Source organism: Triticum aestivum, chromosome 6B (assembly GCF_018294505.1).
Source record: "Triticum aestivum cultivar Chinese Spring chromosome 6B, IWGSC CS RefSeq v2.1, whole genome shotgun sequence".
Taxonomy (NCBI): Eukaryota; Viridiplantae; Streptophyta; class Magnoliopsida; order Poales; family Poaceae; genus Triticum; species Triticum aestivum.
This window is the reverse complement of record NC_057810.1, coordinates 358,098,727-358,121,109: the sequence shown is the minus strand read 5'-3', so window position 1 is coordinate 358,121,109 and position 22,383 is coordinate 358,098,727. Positions and strand designations below refer to the sequence as shown.

Sequence of the window (22,383 nt, the reverse complement as noted above, 5' to 3'; positions counted from 1 at the left end):
GAGTGATTGCAGGTTGTAAACCATCACCAACTCCATTGTCCAACACAAAAAAAGGTGTATCTTGCAGAAGGAGAGCTCCTGGATCAAGAAGATGGCACCAAATACATAAGTTTGGTAGGTGAGCACTCCAATACTTGACACTTACCAAACCTGGCATATCTTTTAATGTAAATAAAGTATGTTAGTTTATTCATGCACCCACCACGGCTCATTGGACTGCTGCCAAATGCACATGAGACATGTAAAAAATACTTTAAATGTTGGCCTGACCTTCAGCAAGTCATCATCTACGCTTGATAGTACTAAAGCGGAGTACAAGGCATTGGCGAATGGAAGGACAAAAATTATTTGGGTACATCCATGCTGAAAGAACTTGCAATACGTCATGAGCAAACTCCATGTATTTGGTGTGAAAATCTTGGTGCTACTTATCTATCTGCTAATCCAGTTTTTCATGAAAGGACAAAACAACATTGAAAATGACTTTCACTTTGGAAGAGAACATGCTCGCAAAGAGTTAGAAATCCGAATTGTGCATTCAAAGGACCAATTGCAGATGGATTCACAAAATCATTGCCTATAAGGAATTTAGAATAGTTCAACCATAATCTCAACTTGCAGCGTTATGATTAAGGGTGGGTTTTAGAATATGTAGTATGTAACATACATAGGGTGCATGCATGTGTATCTTTAGAGAGTTGTTAGGAGGTTTATCTCTTTACTTATTCTCCTCTGTCTCGTTGCGTAATCTCTCATAGCTTAAACGTATACATGTATGCCTTGCGAGAGCCATGATTCAATTAGCATAAACTCAAGCAACCTTCTCAGGATGGTGAGACGCTTCATCAACTTTGGCTACTTCCACGTTCTTGTGTCTTCAACCTTGCCAGAAATGAATATGGTCGCATGGAATTGAAGAATAGTCTCTTCCTTCCAGTCTCGCGGAAGATAACAAAGTTGTGAAGCCCAATTTTCTTCGGTTACCAAGCGCAGAATCAAAACAAGGCATCTCATGCATCTCTTTCAACTAAACATTTTGTTCTTGTGACAAAACACACTCGCATAGTAAGTTTGTCGTCCCATGGTCCAGAATTAAGTTGAAGTAGATCTCTCTCTCTCTCTCTCTCTCTCTCTCTCTCTCTCTCTCAGATTGTGATTTGGACCAATGAAGTAATCTTTGCCCTGATGAATGCCATCTCCTCAAATGCATGAGGTTTAGTGACATCTCTAAACTTGGGCATGAATGGTTCTGGGCACATATCAACGTCTTCATAAGGTGTTGGTCTGATTTCCTCTCAGATGAAAATAAGTCATCTGCGAGTAGCTATCCTATTACGAGAAGTTTGAGGGACAACAACTGGAGTTTCGATGTCTTCACTGACCATTGCTTCAGCCACATTTGTTTGAGGTACGTTAACTGTTAGCACCAAAATTTTCTTAAGCACTTGGCTCAACATTAGCTTCTGAAGATAATCCTCTTGTCTCCTATACCTACAATGGTTAATCATTTGCCTAACCAATATTAGTCGTTGCAGCCTCCTTAGCTTGTGCTTTTCGAGCATTGTCTTTGTCTGCTCCACTTTGATGAAGTCAGAAAAGATTTCTAGAGGTCCTCGAAGCAATTTGGTGGTCCTTTGATTTCTTCATTGATTTGACAAAGAAGCTTCTGATTGCTTCCAAGTCCAGTGGCTTCTTGTTAGCAATGGAAGAACCTTTAGCAGTGTCAGAATTAATGTTATACAGCTAAGACAAAGGTATATTATCGGCATCATTTCTTCATGTTGTGGTTCTTGATCGATAGGTGAGGCATTGGGAGGAGCATTTTATTTAGGAGCTCCATATGCAACAATATCTTCAGGTGCTGCAGTAGCAGTGTTTTCTCCAACAACAACAACAACAACAACAACAACAACATGCTCTGCTTCATCTACAACTTACTCAGCTACAGATGCTTCAACTGAAAGAGAATGTTGTGCACGATGATGAACAACTCGCTTGGTTTCCTGCTTTTTTCGGAGTAGAAACTATTGGATTTTCTCCACCTGGAGATTTGGTGGACTCCAGGAGGGGTATCTTCTTTCAAAGGCATCTCCTTCCTCTTCTTTGTTTTTGGCTGGGAAGTTCCTGCATCAGCTTCTTGCGAAGACTTTGCTTGTTGTTCTGCAGCCAAAATAGCAGCCTTCTCTTTATCCATGTGTTTCTTCTCATTATATTTCCTCTTTTCTCCATGAAACATATCAGTTGTGGACAATGTGGGATCTCTTACGTCTCGGTACGGGTGTGACATTTCAAACCTGTTCATGCTTTTCAAATAATATACATGTCACATTTCAAAAAATGTTCACGTGTTTCAGGAAAATGTACATGACATTTTTGAAAAATGTTACACAATGCAAAAAAGGAATGTTTTGCACCATTTAAAAAATGCATGTTACATTAAAAAAATGTTCACATGTTTCGAAAATATGTTTGTGACATTTTTAGAAAAAACATTTATGCAATCTCCACTACTGTTAAACAAGTGAGTTGTGGCAAAAACATTGAATATCAACCCTTCATTATCTTAGACCCGGTGACCTACATTGCTCCAATGATGTTGTACCAATTAAAACACCATAGTTAGTATTCCAGAAAGAAACATCGTACAACCAATCAAATCACCATAATTAGCATTCAAAAAAGAAATATCGTATAGATCAATCAAATCACCATAATTAGCATTCCAAAAATAAGAACATCTCCAATAGAATATGCAAATTTGGAGATGTAAAAATTTACATATCCAAAAAGTGCCTTTTATATCTCCAAAAAAGAGGTAACTCCAACTGATGAGTAAATTGGTGATGTAAAAGTGCAACTCCAATAGATGATGCAAATGAAGATGTAAAAACTAGAATTGGGGCAGCTGAGCGACAATGGCCATAACACGACGTTCGAATCAGGGCGGCGGCCGTGGGGCAAAAGTTGTGTGGTGAGGCGACGACGGGTGTGGGGGGCTGGGTGGTGGCTTGGCGATGGCGGATGAGCGGCGCGAGAGCGGAAACGACAATGGGGACGAACCGGGCGGTGGCGGAGCAGTGGAAAATATGGCCTATTTGCAGCGGGCGGGCAGAGCCGTGATGCGGTAGTGGCTGGGCGGGTGTTTGGCGGTCGGTTGGTGACTGTGGCGACGGTGAACAACGGCAAGGACGAATGGCTCGGCAGCGACGGAGTACCGAAAAATATGGCCAATTCGCCAGCGTGCTGGTAGAGTGGCGATGCGATGGTGGAAGGGATAGGCCATGGGGTCGCGATGGGGTTTGTGACGCCCCCGATTCAATTGTACACTAATCATACACGCAAATGTGTACGATCAAGATCAGGGACTCACAGGAAGATATCACAACACAACTCTAGACACAAATTAAAGTAATACAAGCTTTATATTACAAGCCAAGGCCTCGAGGGCTCCAATACATCAGTTCGAAAACAAACGAGTCAGCGGAAGCAACAATATCTAAGTACAGACATAAGTTAAACAAGTTTGCCTTAAGAAGGCTAGCACAAAAGCAACAACGATCGAAAAGGCAAGGCCTCCTGCCTGGGAGCCTCCTAACTACTCCTGGTCGTCGGCGGTCTTCACGTAGTAGTAGGCACCGTCGGGGTAGTAGTAGTCATCGGTAGTGGCATATGGCTCTTGGGATCCATCATATGTTCGCAACAACCGGAAAGAAGAAAGTAGGAGAAAAAGGTAGCAAAGCAACCGTGAGTACTCATCTGAAGTACTCACAAGCATCAGATCTATACTAAGTATGCATTGGTATCAAGGGAAGGGATGTATGTGTGGACCATACTGCAGAATGCCAGAATAGAGGGGAAGGCTAGCCTATCAAAGACTAGCATGTTCAAGCATCTTGCAGCATTTAGAAGAGTGCAGGATAGCATATTATATTTAGCAAGTAAGTTGTAGCATTAGCGCCCAGAGATCCTTTCTCGACTCCCTGCGAGAAAGCAATCCCACATCCATCATATCCATTTCACATCTCAATATCCAGTTCTAGTTGTAAAGATCGGGATACAACTTCAGGTCGTCCTATTACCGCGGGCACGGCTATTCGAATAGATTAACTTCTCTGCAGGGTTGCAGCACATTACCCAACACACTCAATCATCTCTGGCCGGACACGCTTTCCTAGGTCATGCCCGGCCTCGGAAGATCAACACGTCGCAACCCTACCTAGGCTCAACAGAGAGGCCAACACGCCGGTATACATCCTAAGCACGCAGGGGTCTTAGGCCCATCGCCCTTTGCACTCCTGCACATTGCGTGGGCAGCCGAGATCAGTCCTGCCAACCTCCATTACAAAGGCGGTTGCTTTACGCAGACCAGCCGGGCGTGCACCGCTCAGTCGCTGATGTTTGGAAAGCTACGGTTGATACTACGACGCCGGTTGCCTATATCTTGTCCCGCGTGGTGGTTAGTGCGTGTAGGCCGATGGCCAACTCAGATCAAATACCCAAATCTATTAGTGTCTTGGGAGCGCGCGGTAACGAGCATAGACTCATTATCATGTGACCCCGTCGCCCCATCTCGTGGACTTACTGCAAGGGCCCGAAATGCCCGGCCATGCCACGTAGAAATCTCGCGGGTACCCTCCAGGTCAACCCGACTACACATCAACTCACGGGTACCCCTCAAGGCCGACCAACTTCAACATGGTTTTGTGGTAAAGTCAAAGAACCGTGTATCCAAAACACCAAGGGGGGATCCGAGGAATCACCCTCGATGGAATCCACCTGATGTAATCTTCAAGGTGAACTAAGGAGGAATCACCCTCGATGGTTCACACTTGAGGGGTTGCATGACAGAGTCGTCATCGAGAGTGGTGAAGGAGGAATCACCCTCGACAGACCATGACCGATTAGCTACACTACAGAGTTATCATCAGGAGTGCACTACGATGTATCACCCTCGGCACTCGATAGTAGCCCTGTAGAGTCGTACAACTAAAGGGGGTGAGGTGATGTGTCGGGCCCTGGACGTCGATCACATTGATTGAGTCAACTGGTAATCCAGCGGGGGAAACAGGGACAAGATGAGGAGTCAATGATGGCTCACTAACCAACCTATACTAAGCGGTTTAGGATAAACAGTTAAGGTACGAGAGCAGGTTACAAAAGCAGGCTATGCATGAGAGTAGAAGCAATCAAGTACAATAGCAAAATCTAATGCAAACATGAGAGAGAATGGAATGGGCGATATTGGAATGATCAAGGGGGGTTTGCTTGCCTGGAAGCTCTACAGATGAAAACGGATCTTCAAGCGAAGTAGACGACCACCAGATCATCAGCAGTCTCGGGGTCTATCACAGTATCGGGGTCTACCAAAAAATACGCAACGAAGGGGAAACAAATAAATAACAAAGCAAACAATAGCATCATAAAGCATGACGTGGCAAAACACGGCGCTAGGGGTGACCTAACGTAGTGCTAGGGGTTACAGACAGAGAGGGGAAACATCTAGGAACGTTTTCTCGGCGTTTGGTATTATCCGGATGAATGAAAGGATCCATGTTTGCAGTGTTTCATATATAAAACATGGAGGGCACTAACCGATTTCGTCTCATTTTTCTGAACGTTTTTCATATATAAAACATTTTCATCAGAGTTACAGTTGAATTTCTACGAATTTCTAAAGTTTTAGTAATATCCTGAAAATTCCTAAAATTCTGCAAAGTCTGAGAATTCCTTAGTTTTAAACATCACTTAGTTGTTTTCAAAAGTCTACAAATATGATTCTCTACGTCCTATGATTTTTTTGCCTTATAACAATTTTGAGCATTTTGTGATCTACATGCTAGTATCATTTACATCCACTGGATGACCCGTTGCGCCCATGGCGCAAAGGCCGAGAGCAAACCAATTATTGAAAGAGTGTGCATCAAAATATGTAGACACGGAAGGAACATATGAAAATAAGTACGGATTGATGATAGTCATATACGGACAGGATTGTCATATTTTTTTTACATAAGATCCAAAATGATGTCAGATATAAAAGTCTCGATAGGTACTTATAGTAATATCAAGTCACGTAGCAAAGGACTACTGTGATCTACTTAGATTGGATAGATAATCATGCAGAGGCCCTTGGACATGCACTTGAAGACGAAAGCATATACACATCCTTTCTTCATGCTAGATGACCCGTTGCGCCAATGGCACAAAGAGCAGGAGCAAACCAAGCTTTCAACCAAGGAAATTGGAATGTTTAGAGACCGGTATTCTTTAAATAGAAGGGAATATATCATATGTAGAACTATATATTACATTGATATTAGATTAATAGGCTAAAGAAAGTAGTGAGATCAGTTTATGCTAAGCAAAGCTATTTAGAGATGCATCATGTAAATTGCTTTGATCACCTAGCTTTTATTACACAAAGCTACATACGCAGAGATGCATCATGTAGGTTGCTTTGATCACCAAACTTCTGGTAACTAAGATATGCAGTCTTTCGCCATCCCCAAAATTAACTTTTCTGTTTTTCTTGTCCTCTATGCGGTTTCTGCAGAATAAAACTGTATAATAAACGAATAGAAACCGATCATAGTTGCACACACAAAAACATTTGGCGGAAAAACTTTGTAAGATGACTATAGTTCCATCCAATAAGTAATTTCCTAAGAAAGAGCATCATCTTTCTCCGATCAAAAAGAAAAGGTTAAAAAAACATGCAACGGCATTAGCTTTTAAGAAATACAAACAAACGAAAAAAAAGAATAAACGTACAGCTAGACTAACTGGCATACAGAAGGCAACCTAAGAGAACATGCAGGGCAGCCTTATCTGGGCCAAAGGGTGCCACGACCCACCCTTTCAGAAATGAAAAGGATAATTAAGTTTACAATAAGCATTTGGCCCAGCCCAAATATATCCGAGTCCAATACACCGACTACCTGCTGCCACGCACGCTCGTCTCTTCTCCTCCTTTCCCCCAAATCTACCAAACCTTATCCTTTCACAAAAAAAATCTACCAAACCTTATCTGTTCTTCTTTCCCTAAATCCACCAGTCCTTTGTTCTCCTCCTTTTCCCAAATCAACCAGGTCTTTCACTCGCTTCTCGCTGCTGCCAACCGCTGGCCGCCGGCCTTGCCAACTTCCGCTGCCCTCCGTAGCGAGGGCCCTCCAGGCCGCCATGACGGGTGTGGTGTGGGGTGTCTGCTGATGTTTGCTGCTTCTTCTCCTTCCCTCACTACCTTCTCCGCTCGTGTTGCCTGCTGCCGTGCTGCGGACCACTGCTGCTGCCGCCGACTGATAAACTAATCGGTGAACTGTTGTTGAAGGGCCGAAGGAGCAAGACTGCTGCAAGAGGAAGGTATGTTTCAAAATTAATTAAAGAAAAATGATTCAATGATTTTGTTCAGACTTGCATAAACTTTTGGTTGCCGTGTAATTTTTGAAGTTACTATCTCCGTCAGCCATGTATTATGCCAAATTTTTGATAGCCTAACCATCCATATTTTTTGTGATATGCACATCATTTATGAAGTACAGGTTCAGATCCATCATTCATTCATGCTTTTTGGGCTTCGATTTTTTCTAGTAGTATATCAGACAGCCAGCCATCTTCTGATTCAGAAAAAGAGGTGGCAGTGATTTTTGAATTTTTTGTCAGGTAACACTGGCGAAACAGCAAACCATGGTCCAGGAGAGCATATCTGTAGTTATTGGCCATATGCAGGCATCTTTTGGTCAGTCTGGTGTGTTCTATAATTGTGGCCATGGACAACTTTTGGCCAGTCCGATGTATTCTACAGTTGAGGCAATGGAGCACTTTTGGCCAGTCTGGTGTATTCTATAGTTGTGGCAATGGAGTGGTCATTATCCACAATACCAGGTATGTTGTTGCTACAATGTATCTATGTGAACATAAATCGTGAGCACTGGATAATAGTAGTAATTATATATACACAATGTATATTTTGTTCCAGTCTATGCTATGACATTGTGAGCCGCATCTATTTTGTGCACATTTTGCTTTGTACTCCCTCCGTTCCTAAATATAAGTCTTTGTAGAGATTGCACTAGGTGGACTACATACGAAACAAAATGAATGAATCTAAATATAATATGCATCTATATACATCCGTATGCGGTTTATAGTGCAATCTCTACAAAGACTTACATTTAGGAACGGAGGGAGTATTTGAAATCCCCTCCCTCTTTGCTGCTTGTCATGCTCAGACACTGGCAGATAGGACAAATTAACCATACACAATACATGTACATATGAACTAAAATACAATGGGCATCCTAAAGCTAACATGGAAAAATAATGAAACAACCTGAAAGAAAGAATGCAGCAAATGGAAAGCATATAATAATGAAGGTCTATAAAAACCTAGCTCTTTTTTTGGCAAAAAGAATCAGTTATTTCTAGTTCCCTAATTCTAGAGCTACGTATTTCCGGTTCTTGCAATTTATCTGCGATAATCTGGTAAAGTACAACATGCACCAACTGAACATTTGCTAGTATAGCTAAAAGCTGAAGCTATCCGACACAAGGACCATCCAATTTCCCAAGACGGTTAGTCACTATGTGTGAACAAGGCCAGAGGACTAAAATATAAAAAGCTAGCTAAGGATTCATCAGCAGATTTTTCTTGTGCTTGCTATATGTCTGAAACAAACAATAGTCAAAGAGTGTACTTATGAACAGACGTAAGCAGACACCATATCAATAGCTAACAGCATCACACAGCAACCCGATCACACATCAAGATGGATTGATGGAAATGGAAAGATAAAGTATGCTCTGGCAGTAGAACCAAAATTTCCTAACCTGTAACCATGAGAAATATCCAAATACAACAAATTATGTCTCATCCATGCCATCTAAAGATTCTGAACCATCCAAACAAATTTTATACCAGTATTGTGGATGCATTCCTGCAAAAGAATAAGATAAAGAAAATGCAATAAAAAACCTCAAGTGTAGGTTTGTTTGAAATTCAGATATTTTGCACATACCTTCTTTATGAATCTCCAAGGAATCAAATATAAATGATGAGAAGGATATCAGGATTGTCCTAGTAGATATGGAATCCGAATAGAAGTAAGCCGTGATTCCTTGCTTCCATTGCCGCATTTCACTCGTAACAGAGCCTTTGAAAACAAATATCCTTTGCTTATTCGTGCAACTGTTGGATCTAGGAGGCTAGGAAGACAGGCCTTTTCGTTACGCATTTAGCCATATTAGGTACCTGAAAATTGAAAAAAGCCAATTGATATGAGCACATGAAGCTACAAGAAGATACCAACTCCTAGATACTTTGCACTTTGAATATTTTATTAAGTGAATCTGTAAGACATGCAGATTATGAATATCAAATATCTTCCCTATGGTCTTAAATGTGGGTCTAGATAAATAAACATATTAGTCATTTCCATTAGGATTGGTAAGATTCTACTCACCCTAGACAATATATGAAGTGCAATTGTTTGACTTGTTCTATATCCAATTTCAATTGCTTTGTTCTATGAAATAAGGAAGACAAAGTGTAGTCTGATTAGGATGCAAGTCAATTTTTAGGTTTTCAAGCAAGGGCTGACATAGATATACAAACCAGAAGAATTGCCCCCATTTGAATTACTTTATATGTTCACTACCAGTTTCAAATGACAAAAGGAGTAAGTGAAAGTAAAAGAAAAGTGCATAAAAGAAAAAGTACTCGCTTGAACAGATCTGCAAAGCTTCATACTTGTATCAATGTGCTTTGTAATAAGCATTACTGCATTAGTATACAAATAGAAACATCATGATACATAAAGAAATTCGTCGCATCGTGTTGCAAAACCAGAAAAGTAAAACCAAACCCCCTCTCCTAGAGCCTCTTCCCTATGATTTTCTTAGACACCATGGGAATGATGGGGGCAGAAGTTTAGAGCTAGCATGGAAAGGGACACCATGGTACATTGAAAAGGAGAGGCTCTTTGTACAGCAAAACAACTCAGTGCACTCGGCGGGCAAGGTTGCGGAAGGAGGGTTGCTGCCATCAGGGTAGGAATCAACCCCCACCCAAACCCTATCTGCATAAGAACAAAAAAAAATAGGAAGAAATTAATTAGTGGGATGAGCTCAGGTCAAAAAATGAGGAAAGGAGTAAGAAAGGGCTCACCTGTGCTGGTGTCTCCGCCATGAACTGGGAGCTGTCCTTGACATCTCCTCTGCAGGTAGCCATCTGGGTGGGGGCTCGACCAGGACGAATTCGTCCAGTGTCATTCACTGTTGTCCTCACTGCAACACACTGTTGTCTGTGGCCTGCCTAGCTTCTATGTGCCCTCTCCACCCTGCCTGAATGGGAGAGATTGGAGAGGGATGAGGAGGGGTTGTGAGGAAGAGACAGGACCCGTTGAAGAGAAAAAAATAGAGGACCTGTGGAAGAGAGAAAGAGTGTTCACCTGTTCTGACTAAAACACCCGGAGAACGAGCAAGCGGAAGCGGGAAGCGCGTGCAAAGGAGGTGCGTGAGGAGGATGCGACCATGGCCATGAGGAGGAGCGGCACCGCTGCTGCTTCACCCATGGCCATGAGGAGGAGCGGCGCCGCTGCTGCTTCACCCGTGGCCATGAGGAGGAGCGGCGCCGCTGCTGCTTCACCCATGGCCATGAGGAGGAGCGGCGCCGCTGCTGCTTCACCCGTGGCCATGAGGAGGAGCGGCGCCGTCGCTGCTGCGCAGAGGAGCGAAGAGAACACACGATTAAAAGTCTGAAGGATTCATCTAACATCATAGGTCTTCATGGGTCTAGAAATCAACCTGGATTTACTACCTGAAGAAAGGGAAATAGGCATGTACTTTGTCCAAGATCTAGAATGATATATACGATACGAAAACACTGTGCATCTAGCTATTCATATATGAAACAAAATCATAACAATTTTACCTAATCAAGGTAATGAGCTTCCACGAGCACATTCGCTGCTCCTACCAATTGTGCAGAACTATCAGGCTGCGAACATTTAGGAAGGGGCCAAAAAATTATAAAGCACTACAGCAGCAGCTCATCATGGCAATCCTGGAAAGAAAAGACTTGTCAGTGTAGAAGAGGTTGGTGAAACCTTCTCTGCCTCATTTTCCTTCTACTGCAGATAAAAAGAAAAGAAGTGAACTTGATGTCCAGATCTCAGATTTCATACCATTTTTTTGCCAGAAAAGGCAAAGTAACAAATGTGAGAACTCAAACCAAGTTAGAGATGTGGAGAGCAGGGGAAGAGAGGAGAGGAGGTGAAGGCAAACCTGAACTACTGCCTCAGCATCCTTGCTCCCGCTCCTGCTGTGCGTGGAAGGAGAGTGTTGCGGGGCACAGGAGCTGCATGCCGTCGCCATTGTGCACCAGCTGCAGGTGTCGTCGCCCACCCGCTGAGGCCACTACACGAGCGGCCGTCCGCCGCACCACCGCACTGCACAAGCCGATCTAGGAGCGAATCGAGCCGCCACCAATGGCCAGGTCGCGCCCGACCTCGCCGGCGCGGGCCAACGCCAGCGGAGACCCTCTCCCATTCGAAGTCGCACCTCCCTATCCTCTTTCCGCAATTTCACCCTCCTCTCCCTCCTTCTCCCTCTCATCTTCACTCTCTCCCCTGCAGATCGAATTGAGCGCGCGGCAGAGGATGAGGCTGGCGGAACGGGGAAGAGGAGGGGCTCAGCGATAGGCGCGGGATGGAGGAAGGAAAGGGCGGCGGCGCGACGAGAATCAAGGGAGAGAAAAGGAGGCGATGGGAAGGCGACGATGCAGGAGGGGATGAGGGTACGCGGGGCTCGAGGACAGGAGGCGATTGGAGCTCGGGGACGGGAGGGGATTGGGCTAGGTTTTCACCGCACCCGCAATTTTGCATGACACACACACACACCACTTTTTTGACTAGAACCCCCACTGCAACGCAGGCCCCACGAGGAAGGATGGCCCAGGCGTCATCTGCTCAAACTGAAACCCATGACGTGAAATAAAATTGACGGACAGATGCTTGACAGGCAGTTGAAAAGTACATAAATCTTTACAGCGAGGCAAAACGAGCGATGCAGATGGGGAGCGCGCGACAAAGGCGCCAGAATGGCGGGTAGTCTAGCGTGATTTATATGTTCAATGATAGAGTTCAGCTGCTTGGTCGAAACTTCATTTGAGAAGTGCCACTTGATGTTGAATCCAGAAATTTTTAAAATATACAAAGTTTCCTAGATGATTACCATTGATCCATAGCTCTAAAGGTGATACTTACTATAAGTGTTTTGTACTACAACAAGAGTACTATCATGCCAAGCCCCTAGATGGCATGACAGATCCTGCAGCTTGTTCAACAACAGCCTTAAAGTAGCTATGACAATAAAGCTGTTTTTTTATGTTTTCTGTTAACAGAACATAGCACTTCGTGATTTTCGTAGGATTTAATCCATGCATCAAATGGATTTGGTCCAGTGCAAACATTAGAACCTTATCAAGTGTACTACCTGCCCATAAAACTTTTACTCCTGTTAACAGTCGTTTAGGCGCTCTTTAGGGGTTGTCTAGAGGGTTAGTGTAGAATTAGAAGCGATCAACAGCTACAGTATCTAGCAGCAGTGTGCAGTAGAACAACGATGGGCAGAGCCATGGCGCGGGCAGTTGGCCGTGGCAGGCGTAGGTGGGACCGCCGCAGCGGCAAGCGCGGCCATTGCGGACGGGAGCCCGGGGGCGCCGGCGGCCGGAGGCGAGCGCTAGCACCGGACGCGTGCAGGGCAACAACGCGGCAGCAGGCAACGGCAAAAAGCAACAGAAGCAGCAGAAGGCCGCGGGGCGGGGTTAGGCGCTGGGCAGCGTGTGCGCGCGGCCTAAGGAGAGGCAAGGCACGGGCCGGAGCGGATGTGCGTGCGCAGGCACGCACGGTAGCACACAACACCAGCGGCTGCGGCGACCAAGCGCGGGCGCGTAGGGGGGAGATGCAGGGGGTGGCATGGGCGCAGGCAAGAGGACGCGAGGCGCGAGCGCGACCAAGGCACGAGAACGTGGTCAGGGGCGCACGGTGTGGGGGCGCAATGAGCGCGGCCGGCGACGAGCTCGCGGAGATGGGGACTACAAGCACGGATCGACGTTGGGGAAAGGGGGATTCGGGAGAGGGGCTCACTGCACACTCGGGGACGTAGTCGAGGAGGCCGGGGACGGACTGGAGGAGCAGCGCGGCGGTGAGGTAGTGGTGCAGCCGGCGGCGTGGTCGAGCTCGATGGCGAGGATTTGGAGCGACTCCGATGAGTCAGTGCTCGTAGTCGAGGTAGTCGACGAAGGGGAAGCCGGTGAGCACCAAGAGGAGGTGCGGGAGGCTCGGTGGCCACGGGATCGGTGACGATGACGACGACCGCGAGCTCGGCCTCGTCCGGGTCGTCGATTATGAGCGAGGAAGAGGGGGATTTGGGGGCTAGGGTTTCGGGGAGGCAGAGAGGGGTGTCCTGGGGGGATGCCTTATCGACATTTGGAGCGGGGGAAGGCCGCAGGATGGCCGGTGGCCATGGCGGATGGTCGCCACGCCTACAGCCTCTACTGTAGCGGAGGTGGGAGGTGACCCATAGTTGGCCTGGGCCTCCCTGTGCACTTGAGGTCCAGCCCAATAGTAGATAGGTTCCCCCCTACTTTTCTATTTCCTTTTATTTTCTTTTTCTATTACCCTTTTGCAATAATTTGAGCTACCCAATGAATTTTGCTAAATATGAAACTTAGCATATAATTTAATTGCATTACGGTTGGGTGGCACAAAAAGTTTGGAGTCAAATGGGGCAATTCAAATTTGTATTTGAATTTTAAATGTGTTTATTTAAACTCGCTGATCCACTAAAATATTTCTAGGGCCAATTTATAAGTTCATTCAATGTTGGATCCTCTTCGAAAAATACTAGGGGATTATTTGCAACATTATAAACATTTTTGTTTTACTGTTTGTAGAAATATTATTTTGACTTTATTTTAAATTTTGAATTGAACTCGGTTTGGATCAAAGTGAGGTTTAGCAAATTAACTACAATGAAATTCCACCATTAGTGTGTGAGTACTCTATATGAGCTACAGGGATGTTACAGGGTCGGTGATGGACGGACGAGCGGCGTCGTTCTCGGGCACAAATCGTCGGCCGCGGAGGCAGGCAGTCATTGGTGTAGCGGACTCAAACCAGCAGGTCGCCAGCGGCTATGGCGGTGCGGCCGGCAGCGGGGTCGGGGATGGGCCGACGGGTGGCGGCGGCACGTTTCAGGGCGAAAATCGCTGGTGTGCGGGTGGCGGCGGTCGCGCGGAAGCCAAATAAATGCGGTTGGGCAGTTGGCGTGCATCCATGAGTTTTACATCTCCTTTAGGTGGAGATGTAAATTTCCATTGCGAGGTGTTGTATTTTACATCCATGAGCCTCCCGGAGATGTAATTTTATTTTTTTCATCAACATCGTCTATTGGAGATGGGTTTTTGTGCCTCAGAGATGTTTTTTTTTTTGCATCTACATCATCTGTTGGGGAGGGGGTTTTGTGCCTCGATATGCAAAAGTTAGTTATTTTTACATCTACATCATCTATTGGAGATGCTCTAAACAATGAACCAAAGAACCGTAATAGCAACCAAAATAAATCAATATCATAATTTGAAATGTTTCATCCTTAGACCATGACCTTGTAAGCCGCGAACCGTGCAACCACCGGAGATAATTGATACTCACTGCTTGCTAGACTGATTAAGTAAGTTCGAAGAAGCAAAACGTAGATTAATAAAAAATTAGAATTATTTATATTTTCGATCTGTGTTGCTTGTACATAACTACTAGTGTACAAAAAATGTTTGCATAGCATAAAAATGTTTTGTATCATTCAGACAAAGTTTCAACGTGTATTTGAAAAAGTTCAACACATATTTGAAAACCCAACAAGAAACATTCCAAAAATATATTCAAAACATGTATTTGAAAACAAATGTTAATCATGTATTTGAAAAATGTTGAATGTATATAAAAATGTTCTAGATGCATATAAAAAATGAATAGATGTGTATTAAAAAGTTAGACATAAAAACATATATTTCAAAAATGTTAATCATGTATTTAAAAATGTTAAATGTGTATAAAAATATTCTTGATGTGTATACAAAAATATAAAATTTGTAAGCAAAATTAGACATGTGTTCAAAAAGAAATGAAGAAATATAAAAAGAAGAAAGAAACAAATAAAACCAAAGAAAAAAAATGATGCAAAACAGTGAAATAAAATCACAGGAAAAAAACTTCTATGCAGCTACAGTATTAGACAGGCCCAGTAGCTCCATGCTGTAGGCAAGAGCTATTATGCCCGCGGCGAGAAAAATCCAAGAGTCGTCCACCCATGAAACATGAGTATGTTGGAGAGAGAGAGAGAGAGAGAGACTCCATGGGAGAAGAGGAGGAGCATGTCCGTGGAAGCTTCACGTTCTAATATTAGTTATCTACTTTTCTATTCTAGGCATATGCGGGAGGCTGAAAAAGGAGACACCATTTTAGCTTCTCCCTTTTTCTTCCTATATCCTATGGCTCTCTGCTATCCAACCACACGTTCGCTTCCCCACAGTTCTTGGGGTTCGCCGCGGAGCTGGGAGCAATGCATGCGGAGTGAATAGTTTTCGGGTGCCGGAGGAAGGAAGACAGGAAGAACGAAGATCAAAGCCTTCCAAAAAGAATTTTTCATCGCAAAGGTTGGTGACGATCCGTTGGGGGATATTTTTCCTGCAAGTGTAATAATTCCAACAGTTTTGGTCCTATTCTTCTTGATGCATATACTGCAAACATAGTGCTGAATTTGATCAGAGAGGTTGGTGCTAATTAGTCCTAGCGATTTAAGATCATGGTTGGACTGTCTTTATTCTAGGTCTCAATAACTGCCGAATTGGTGCAAGAATTAATTTAGCACGAGAGTGAAACTGAATTCGGAAGACAATGTCTAGCGTTGGTGTTCTTGTCTCTGATCCATGGCTCCAGAACCAGTTCACCCAAGTGCAGCTCCGAACGCTCCGAACAAAAGTAAGCACTCCTTGAGGCCATTCTTGATGCACTTTGAAAAATCGTGTTGTTTCCTTTCCATAATTGTGTAATCACAATGCTACCTCTTATGTTCCACGGTATAGTTCACTTCCGCAAAGAGATCGGATGCCGAGCAGGTAACTATAAAAGATTTGCCGCCAGTAATGGAGAAGCTTAGGGGCATTCAAGAGGTTCTGACTGAGGAGGAGATCACAAATTTTTTGAGCGGGTCTTACCCCGATATGGACCAGTCAATCGAATTTGAGCCATTCCTTAGGGTACATTCGATCATCTTGGCATACCTTCTGTTGATTCCACATTTTCACTTATCTATGAGTTTTTTTGTTTGATGAGTTGTACAATCTTGCAATATGTTAGGAGTACTTAAATCTTCAAGCAAAGGGAGCCAGCAAATCAGGAGGCAAAAAGAAATTGAAGGGATCAGTGTCATTTTTGAAGGCGTCCACCACTACTCTCTTGCACGTCATTAATGAGTCTGAAAAAACTTCTTATGTCAATCATATAAATAAATTTCTCGGGGAGGACCCTTTCCTGAAGAATTTCTTGCCATTGGATCCAGCATCAAACGATATATTTAATCTTATTGGGGATGGTGTTCTACTTTGGTGAGATGTTCTTTTAAATGCTCACTGTATTCTTTTACTACCACAGCATCTCTTAATTTTTATTTCTGTTAACGAATTTTCTAAGGCAGTTATTCCCTTACCTTATACTGAATCAGCAAGTTGATCAATGTTGCTGTTCCCGGCACAATAGACGAGAGAGCAATCAATACAAAGAAGGAACTGAATCCATGGGAGAGGAACGAGAACCACACTCTTTGTCTCAACTCTGCCAAGGCCATTGGTTGTACTGTTGTTAACATTGGGACACAGGATCTGATTGAAGCTAGAGTACGTTTCTATGTTTTTACTGCATTAACGTAGTTTATTACTCTAGATCTTAAGTTCTTTTCCTTCTGTTCCTATTTAAGTTTGAACTAGCAAAACAGTATAGAAGTTGAGCTGGTTTTCAGGGAAGGGTAGATATGTAATGACATTCTTGACTAGGTTGTGCATATCTTGAATTGCACAATGTACGCAGTTGTACATTTTATTAAATGAATCTTTGGGGAGTATTCTATTTTGAGGCTCTTAACTTCTTTTTGGTGTCGACAAATTCCTGGACTGAAAAATGTTACATATCACTACTAGAAACATAACTGTGCTTTGCAACAGAGAAACAAATAGCCGGTCGTGTTAAGGCGTTGTCATCGGCCTGGTCCAGTTCACAGAATGATTTATATATAATGTCTCTGCAAGCACAAGAATGTTAAATTTTTTATATACATACAAGCTTTTGCTTTTTTTTTGTGTCTCAGTTAGTTTTCTTAACTGTTACAGGTTTTTTAGGAAGGTGGAAAAGAGAGCATGCTTAATTTATTAAATTCTTGGAAGCTTGCTCGTGTTTCAATAAGTTAGATTGTTAGAATTTTAGGATGGTAGAAAAAAAATCTGATGGGATATCGGGTACTATCGCCAACTCACATTTTATGTAAGAGTAAAGATTCGTAGCAATATATTTATTATTGTTAAATCATTTTACTTTGTACTGCTGAAGTATTTTTCCTTTTTCAGCCTCATCTAGTTCTTGGTTTGCTATCCCAAATCATAAAGGTGTGTTTTCTACAACCACCAATACTGAGTTAGTTACTAAATATTTTTTTCTGCAATATAGTGTTACCTAAAACAGTGATGAATGCTATCTTTCTAATTTGTTTCGTTGGACTTCTCTCAGATACAACTCTTAGCAGATTTGAATCTGAAGAATACACCTCAGTTGTTGGAGTTGGTGGCTGGTGATAACAGCAAGGTTCAAATCATCAAGAGAACTTGTATGTACATGCTTGTGCATTAGCAAAGTCTGGATAATTATGTTACATGATGTTATACAGGAAGCAGAGGAGCTTGTCACCTTAGCACCAGACAAGATGTTGCTCAAATGGATGAACTTTCATATCAAGAAAGCAGGGTACAAAAAAACTGTAACAAATTTCTCTACTGATGTTAAGGTATGTATATCAATTGTATGGATATTACACAAAACACCTGAAAAATGCACAACCTCTTTTTTTTAGAAAAGGAGGAAGACCCCCGGCCTCTGCATCTGGACGATGCATACAACCATTTTATTAATTATTGACACAAGACCTTACATAGTCATACAACAGTAAGACTAAATCCACCGTCTAAGCAATATCCGTCGCTACTCCTATCCAGTTGATGAAGGGGCGCTGATAGTCTAGGCCTAATACCAAACAGACCTCGCAGCCAAACCTAACATTTAAGACTTGAGGTCCCAACCAGGACGTCTGCCGGGTATGGGCACCCACCAGTCCGGCGTGCTCCTCAACCAGGACGCCTGCCGGGTATGAGGCTGCTGCAGCCACCTGCCACCAATCCATCTTCAGAGTTGTACTGCTGCATCAACCTTGCCTGGTCTAGCTGCCGCCGACGCCACCACGACGCCAGACACCGTCACCCTCCTGCGCGAGTCCATCTTCGCTCATCGTGCACCGAGTCTCCACTGCGCCATGCCGCCGAGATCCGCCGTCATCAATGGGCAAGATGAAACACCGCTCCTCCTCTTGTCCCCTCCAACCAGCACTTGCTCCAAAACGATGCCCCCAGGAGGGAGAACGACACCGAAGGCACCGTCATCATCCGATCCGGTAGACCCAGATCTACGGTTTCCCCCGAAACTTCCCGATCAGGTTGACGTGACCTGCAACGACGATGCCTCGTCAAGGGAACGACGTCCGAGTCGCCGCCATCGTCCGCCAAGACTGCAGTCATGTGCGATTTTCACCGGAAGCCACGTCTTCCCGACCTCGCGGCTGGCTGGAACCGAGCGGAACCTCGCCACGAAGACGTACGTCACCCTCGGTAGTCCGGCAGAGATCCGGCATCTCCTCACCGGCCCCTCCACGCGCCTCCGGTCTGGGGAAGGCCTCCCCGCGGCGGTTTCGATCGGGGCGTTGGATCCGCAGTCACCGCCGTCACCATCCCGACCAGAACAGCCCACCCCACCGGATGGGGAGCTGCCACCGCCGCCGTCCATTCAGGGCCGCCGCTTCGCCGGCTATGGTGCTTCGGCCACCGCCGCACGGCTTGGGGTCGCCGCCCCATCCGCCGCCTTCGGATCGCACGAGAGGAGCCGCCTCAGATGAGATCCACCGCGCCCATCCACCCAGGTGCCTTCGGCACCGGACCCGCCGCCACCGCAGCCCACGCCGGCGGCAGCGGCGGCAGAAGGAGGCGCTAGAGGGTGCTGGCGGAGCTAAGGTTTTGGGGCCCCTGGCATCGCTTGGGGCAGGCGACGCGAGGGGTAGGGGGTCTTTTCATGAGATAGGCATTTTTTTCATATCGACGGTAAATACTGTGACTTTTGTTTTTGCTTGGAATAAACACTGACTTTTATGGCATGTTTATATAGATCTGTTAAATCATTCTATGATATTGACGACATTTTGAGAAATGCTAATGCAAAAGATTTCATTATGCTATATCGTATGATGTATTTGCAGGATGGTGAAGCGTATGCTTACCTTCTCAGCGCCCTTGCTCCCGAGCATAGCTCAACGACCATGATAGAAACTACAGATCCTAAAGAAAGGGCAAAGAAAGTACTTGAAACCGCCGAAAAGCTTGATTGTACAAGATATGTAACATCTAAAGATATTAATGAGGGTTCAGCAAATCTCAACTTGGCATTTGTCGCACAAATATTCCAGCAAAGGTACTGATCTCTCCTTGTCCTCTCTTCTGATAAATCTGTTTTGCCCCTTAGGGTTGTATGCAATGCAAGAAACTAAAAGAAATATCATGAGTTTGTAGGAATTGTTCCGCCTGTTATCTGTGTATTAGAAGACAAATAAATCAAAACAGCTATATAACTGTGCAAATGTCGATGTTTCAAACATTTTGTCCAGGTTAATGCATATTGTATTATGAAAATGATTTAAAACCTGTGCAGAAATGGTCTATCATCGAACAAGGTGGCTCCTGTCGTCCAAGATACCCCTGATGATGTTGAAGCATCGAGGGAAGAGAGAGCATTTCGCTTGTGGATCAACAGTCTTGGAATTGCAACTTACGTGAACAATTTATTTGAGGATGTTAGGACTGGGTTAGTCCCATTTCCACTAGCAACTTAGCCTTGAAATATATTTTTGGCATCTTACAAAAGTTCATTTCCAGATGGGTTCTTCTGGAAGTGCTTGACAAAATTTCTCCAGGATCAGTTATCTGGAAACAAGCATCGAAACCTCCAATTATCATGCCGTTTAGGAAGGTTGAGAACTGCAATCAGGTTATCAGAATTGGGAAGGAGTTAAATTTTTCTCTTGTGAATGTAGCAGGAAATGACATTGTTCAAGGAAACAAGAAGCTAATCCTTGGTAAAAAAAACAATCCCCGCGTAGGCTTTAGCTTGCTCTTATTTCTGTTTCTAATTTTGAATTCTGTATATTATTTGATTTCAAATAATACCCTGTCAGCTTTCCTGTGGCAACTCATGAGGACTAGCATCCTACAGCTGCTAAAGAACTTGAGATCCCACTCTAAAGACAAAGAGATTACAGATGCTGACATTCTAATCTGGGCGAATAATAAGGTCAAGGAATCAGGAAAAACATCTCACATCGAAAACTTCAAGGTTGATCAGCATTCCCATTTTATTAAAATTTAACTTGTGTTGTCATGGACATGGCCTTAAGCAGCTGTGTTGATTGATTCTCTAGGATAAGAGCTTATCAGATGGGATGTTCTTCCTGGATCTTCTAAGCGCTGTGCAAAGTAGAGTTGTTGACTGGAATATGGTGAAGAAGGGGGAGGATGGTGTGTACCTTTGCTCTGATTCTTGAGTCAGTTTCAGATTTTTTCGCGTTTCCGTTGTCATTCACTTTTGTTGTTGCAGATGACGAGAAGAAGATGAATGCAACATACATCATAACTGTTGCTAGGAAACTCGGGTGCACCGTGTTCTGGTTGCCAGAGGACATAATGGAGGTAGCCTATGAAAAATTGTTTGTCGCGCTAACTTGAGAGATGGACAGTAACATTGGGCCAGTCAAGGATCAAACAGTGACATTGCCTTTTTCATTTTGTTGTGTCAGGTAAATCCCAAGATGATCCTCACTCTTACTGCAAGCATCATGTACTGGAGTCTGCAGAAGCATGGACCTTACGAAGGCCCCGGGCCAGCAGGATCCGCAGCGTCACAAGAAGCTCTCCCAGAAGAGGAGGAGGAGGAGGAGGTGGCGGAGGAGGAGGAGGAGGAAGAAAAAGAATTAGAAGCAGAGGCAGAAGCAGAGGCAGAGGCAGAAGCAGAGACAGAAAAAGGAGGAGAAGAAAGCCTTGAAGATGGTGCCTAAAATAAAATCCGACCTGACCACATCAGGCAGGGGGTGGTTTCAATACGGGAGGGATAGCAAACGGCAGAGCAGGAAGTTAGTTTTGATCTACTCTTTGCGTGCAAATGCGCAGCGATGAGCTTCTACCTTTATACTTGTACTAGATAAACAAAGATCCTGCGCCGATTAAAGCTTGTGTAAGATACTCCGGTTTATATGCGTTTCCCGTCTTTCTTCTCTGCAGTGCGTTCCTATGCTTGGTTCGTTGTGCCTCGCCAGCATACCCCAGATTACATTTTTGACAAAAGGTGCAATTTATTAACTCAAAATGAAGTTCGACTGGCCAGCGTACCATAGATGAGAGGACAGTCAACTCCATGATCGATCTAATTTCAAGGGAGCAGTCACCGTGCGGCCGTATGATCGGCGCGTCTTGGACCATTTAGATCTTATCCACGCACCTCCCGTCTGCTTGCGCCCCGGTTCCAATCTGGCAAACCTCGCTCCTCGCTTCTCGCCTCGAGCTCCGCCGGTGGCCACTCCGGCCCCGGCGTCCACAGCCCTTGCGCCGTCGCGCCCCTCGGCGCCCGCCGCCATGACCTCGCCGTCGCCCCCCCCCCCCCCCCCCCCCCCCCACCCCCCGGCCCGGGCCGGACCTGCGAGCGCCGCTGGTTGGATGGGAGCCCCTCCCCATCGCCCAGCCCGCTCTGCCCCGCCCCTCCTACGCCCTGGCCCTCGCCTCCCCGCCGCCCGCCGCCCCCGTCCAGGACCCCGCTCCGAGATCCACCGCGTTCCTCCAGTGGAGGAGCCGGCCCCTGACGAGGCGGGTGGCGCGTGGACCGCCGTCCATAGCCGCCAGGCGCGCCGCTCCGACCGTCGCCCCTCGCCTCGCCCCCGGCATCACCGCCGCGACCATGATGCGTCGCCCCGGCGCGC

The 22,383-nt window shown here is 45.0% G+C and overlaps 1 protein-coding gene and 2 long non-coding RNA genes across 13 annotated transcripts; 2 read left to right on the top strand and 1 right to left on the bottom strand.

Annotated features, from left to right (window-relative positions):
- Nucleotides 1-6,812: 6,812 nt before the first annotated feature.
- On the bottom strand, nucleotides 6,813-13,409 carry LOC123137151 (uncharacterized). Of its 8 annotated transcripts, none has more exons than XR_006467803.1 (7): nucleotides 11,281-11,536; nucleotides 10,446-11,059; nucleotides 10,163-10,338; nucleotides 9,959-10,073; nucleotides 9,015-9,247; nucleotides 8,827-8,933; nucleotides 6,813-7,346 (listed from the first exon to the last, which is right to left on the bottom strand). It is a non-coding gene; the product is annotated as an uncharacterized lncRNA (long non-coding RNA). The 8 variants fall into 8 exon arrangements; XR_006467802.1 differs by having other exon boundaries at nucleotides 9,015-10,073; nucleotides 10,446-10,714; nucleotides 10,928-11,059; XR_006467801.1 differs by having other exon boundaries at nucleotides 9,015-10,073; nucleotides 10,446-10,711; nucleotides 10,928-11,059.
- LOC123137152 (uncharacterized) lies at nucleotides 7,067-14,556 on the top strand. Of its 4 annotated transcripts, XR_006467811.1 has the most exons (4): nucleotides 7,067-7,359; nucleotides 7,660-7,881; nucleotides 10,984-11,091; nucleotides 11,195-14,556. It is a non-coding gene; the product is annotated as an uncharacterized lncRNA (long non-coding RNA). The 4 variants fall into 4 exon arrangements; XR_006467810.1 differs by having other exon boundaries at nucleotides 10,984-14,556; XR_006467809.1 differs by having other exon boundaries at nucleotides 7,660-11,091.
- An 898-nt stretch (nucleotides 14,557-15,454) lies between these two features.
- LOC123137150 (fimbrin-5) lies at nucleotides 15,455-21,662 on the top strand. Its single transcript, XM_044556758.1, has 15 exons — nucleotides 15,455-15,709; nucleotides 15,883-16,034; nucleotides 16,139-16,312; nucleotides 16,413-16,660; nucleotides 16,777-16,948; nucleotides 17,672-17,710; nucleotides 17,832-17,906; nucleotides 17,989-18,105; nucleotides 19,621-19,832; nucleotides 20,070-20,222; nucleotides 20,294-20,493; nucleotides 20,593-20,750; nucleotides 20,836-20,932; nucleotides 21,012-21,103; nucleotides 21,211-21,662. The coding sequence occupies exons 2-15, from the start codon at nucleotides 15,951-15,953 to the stop codon at nucleotides 21,466-21,468; spliced, it is 2,079 nt and encodes a 692-aa protein (XP_044412693.1). The 5' UTR covers nucleotides 15,455-15,709; nucleotides 15,883-15,950; the 3' UTR covers nucleotides 21,469-21,662.
- Nucleotides 21,663-22,383: the final 721 nt, after the last annotated feature.

Bases quoted from the DNA above. Each gene is read 5' to 3' on its own strand.
- LOC123137150 (XM_044556758.1), top strand. From the start codon at position 15,951: ATGTCTAGCGTTGGTGTTCTTGTCTCTGATCCATGGCTCCAGAACCAG. The intron at 16,313-16,412 runs GTACATTCGATC...GCAATATGTTAG, and splicing joins AATTTGAGCCATTCCTTAGG to GAGTACTTAAATCTTCAAGC. The intron at 16,661-16,776 runs GTGAGATGTTCT...ATACTGAATCAG, and splicing joins GGGGATGGTGTTCTACTTTG to CAAGTTGATCAATGTTGCTG.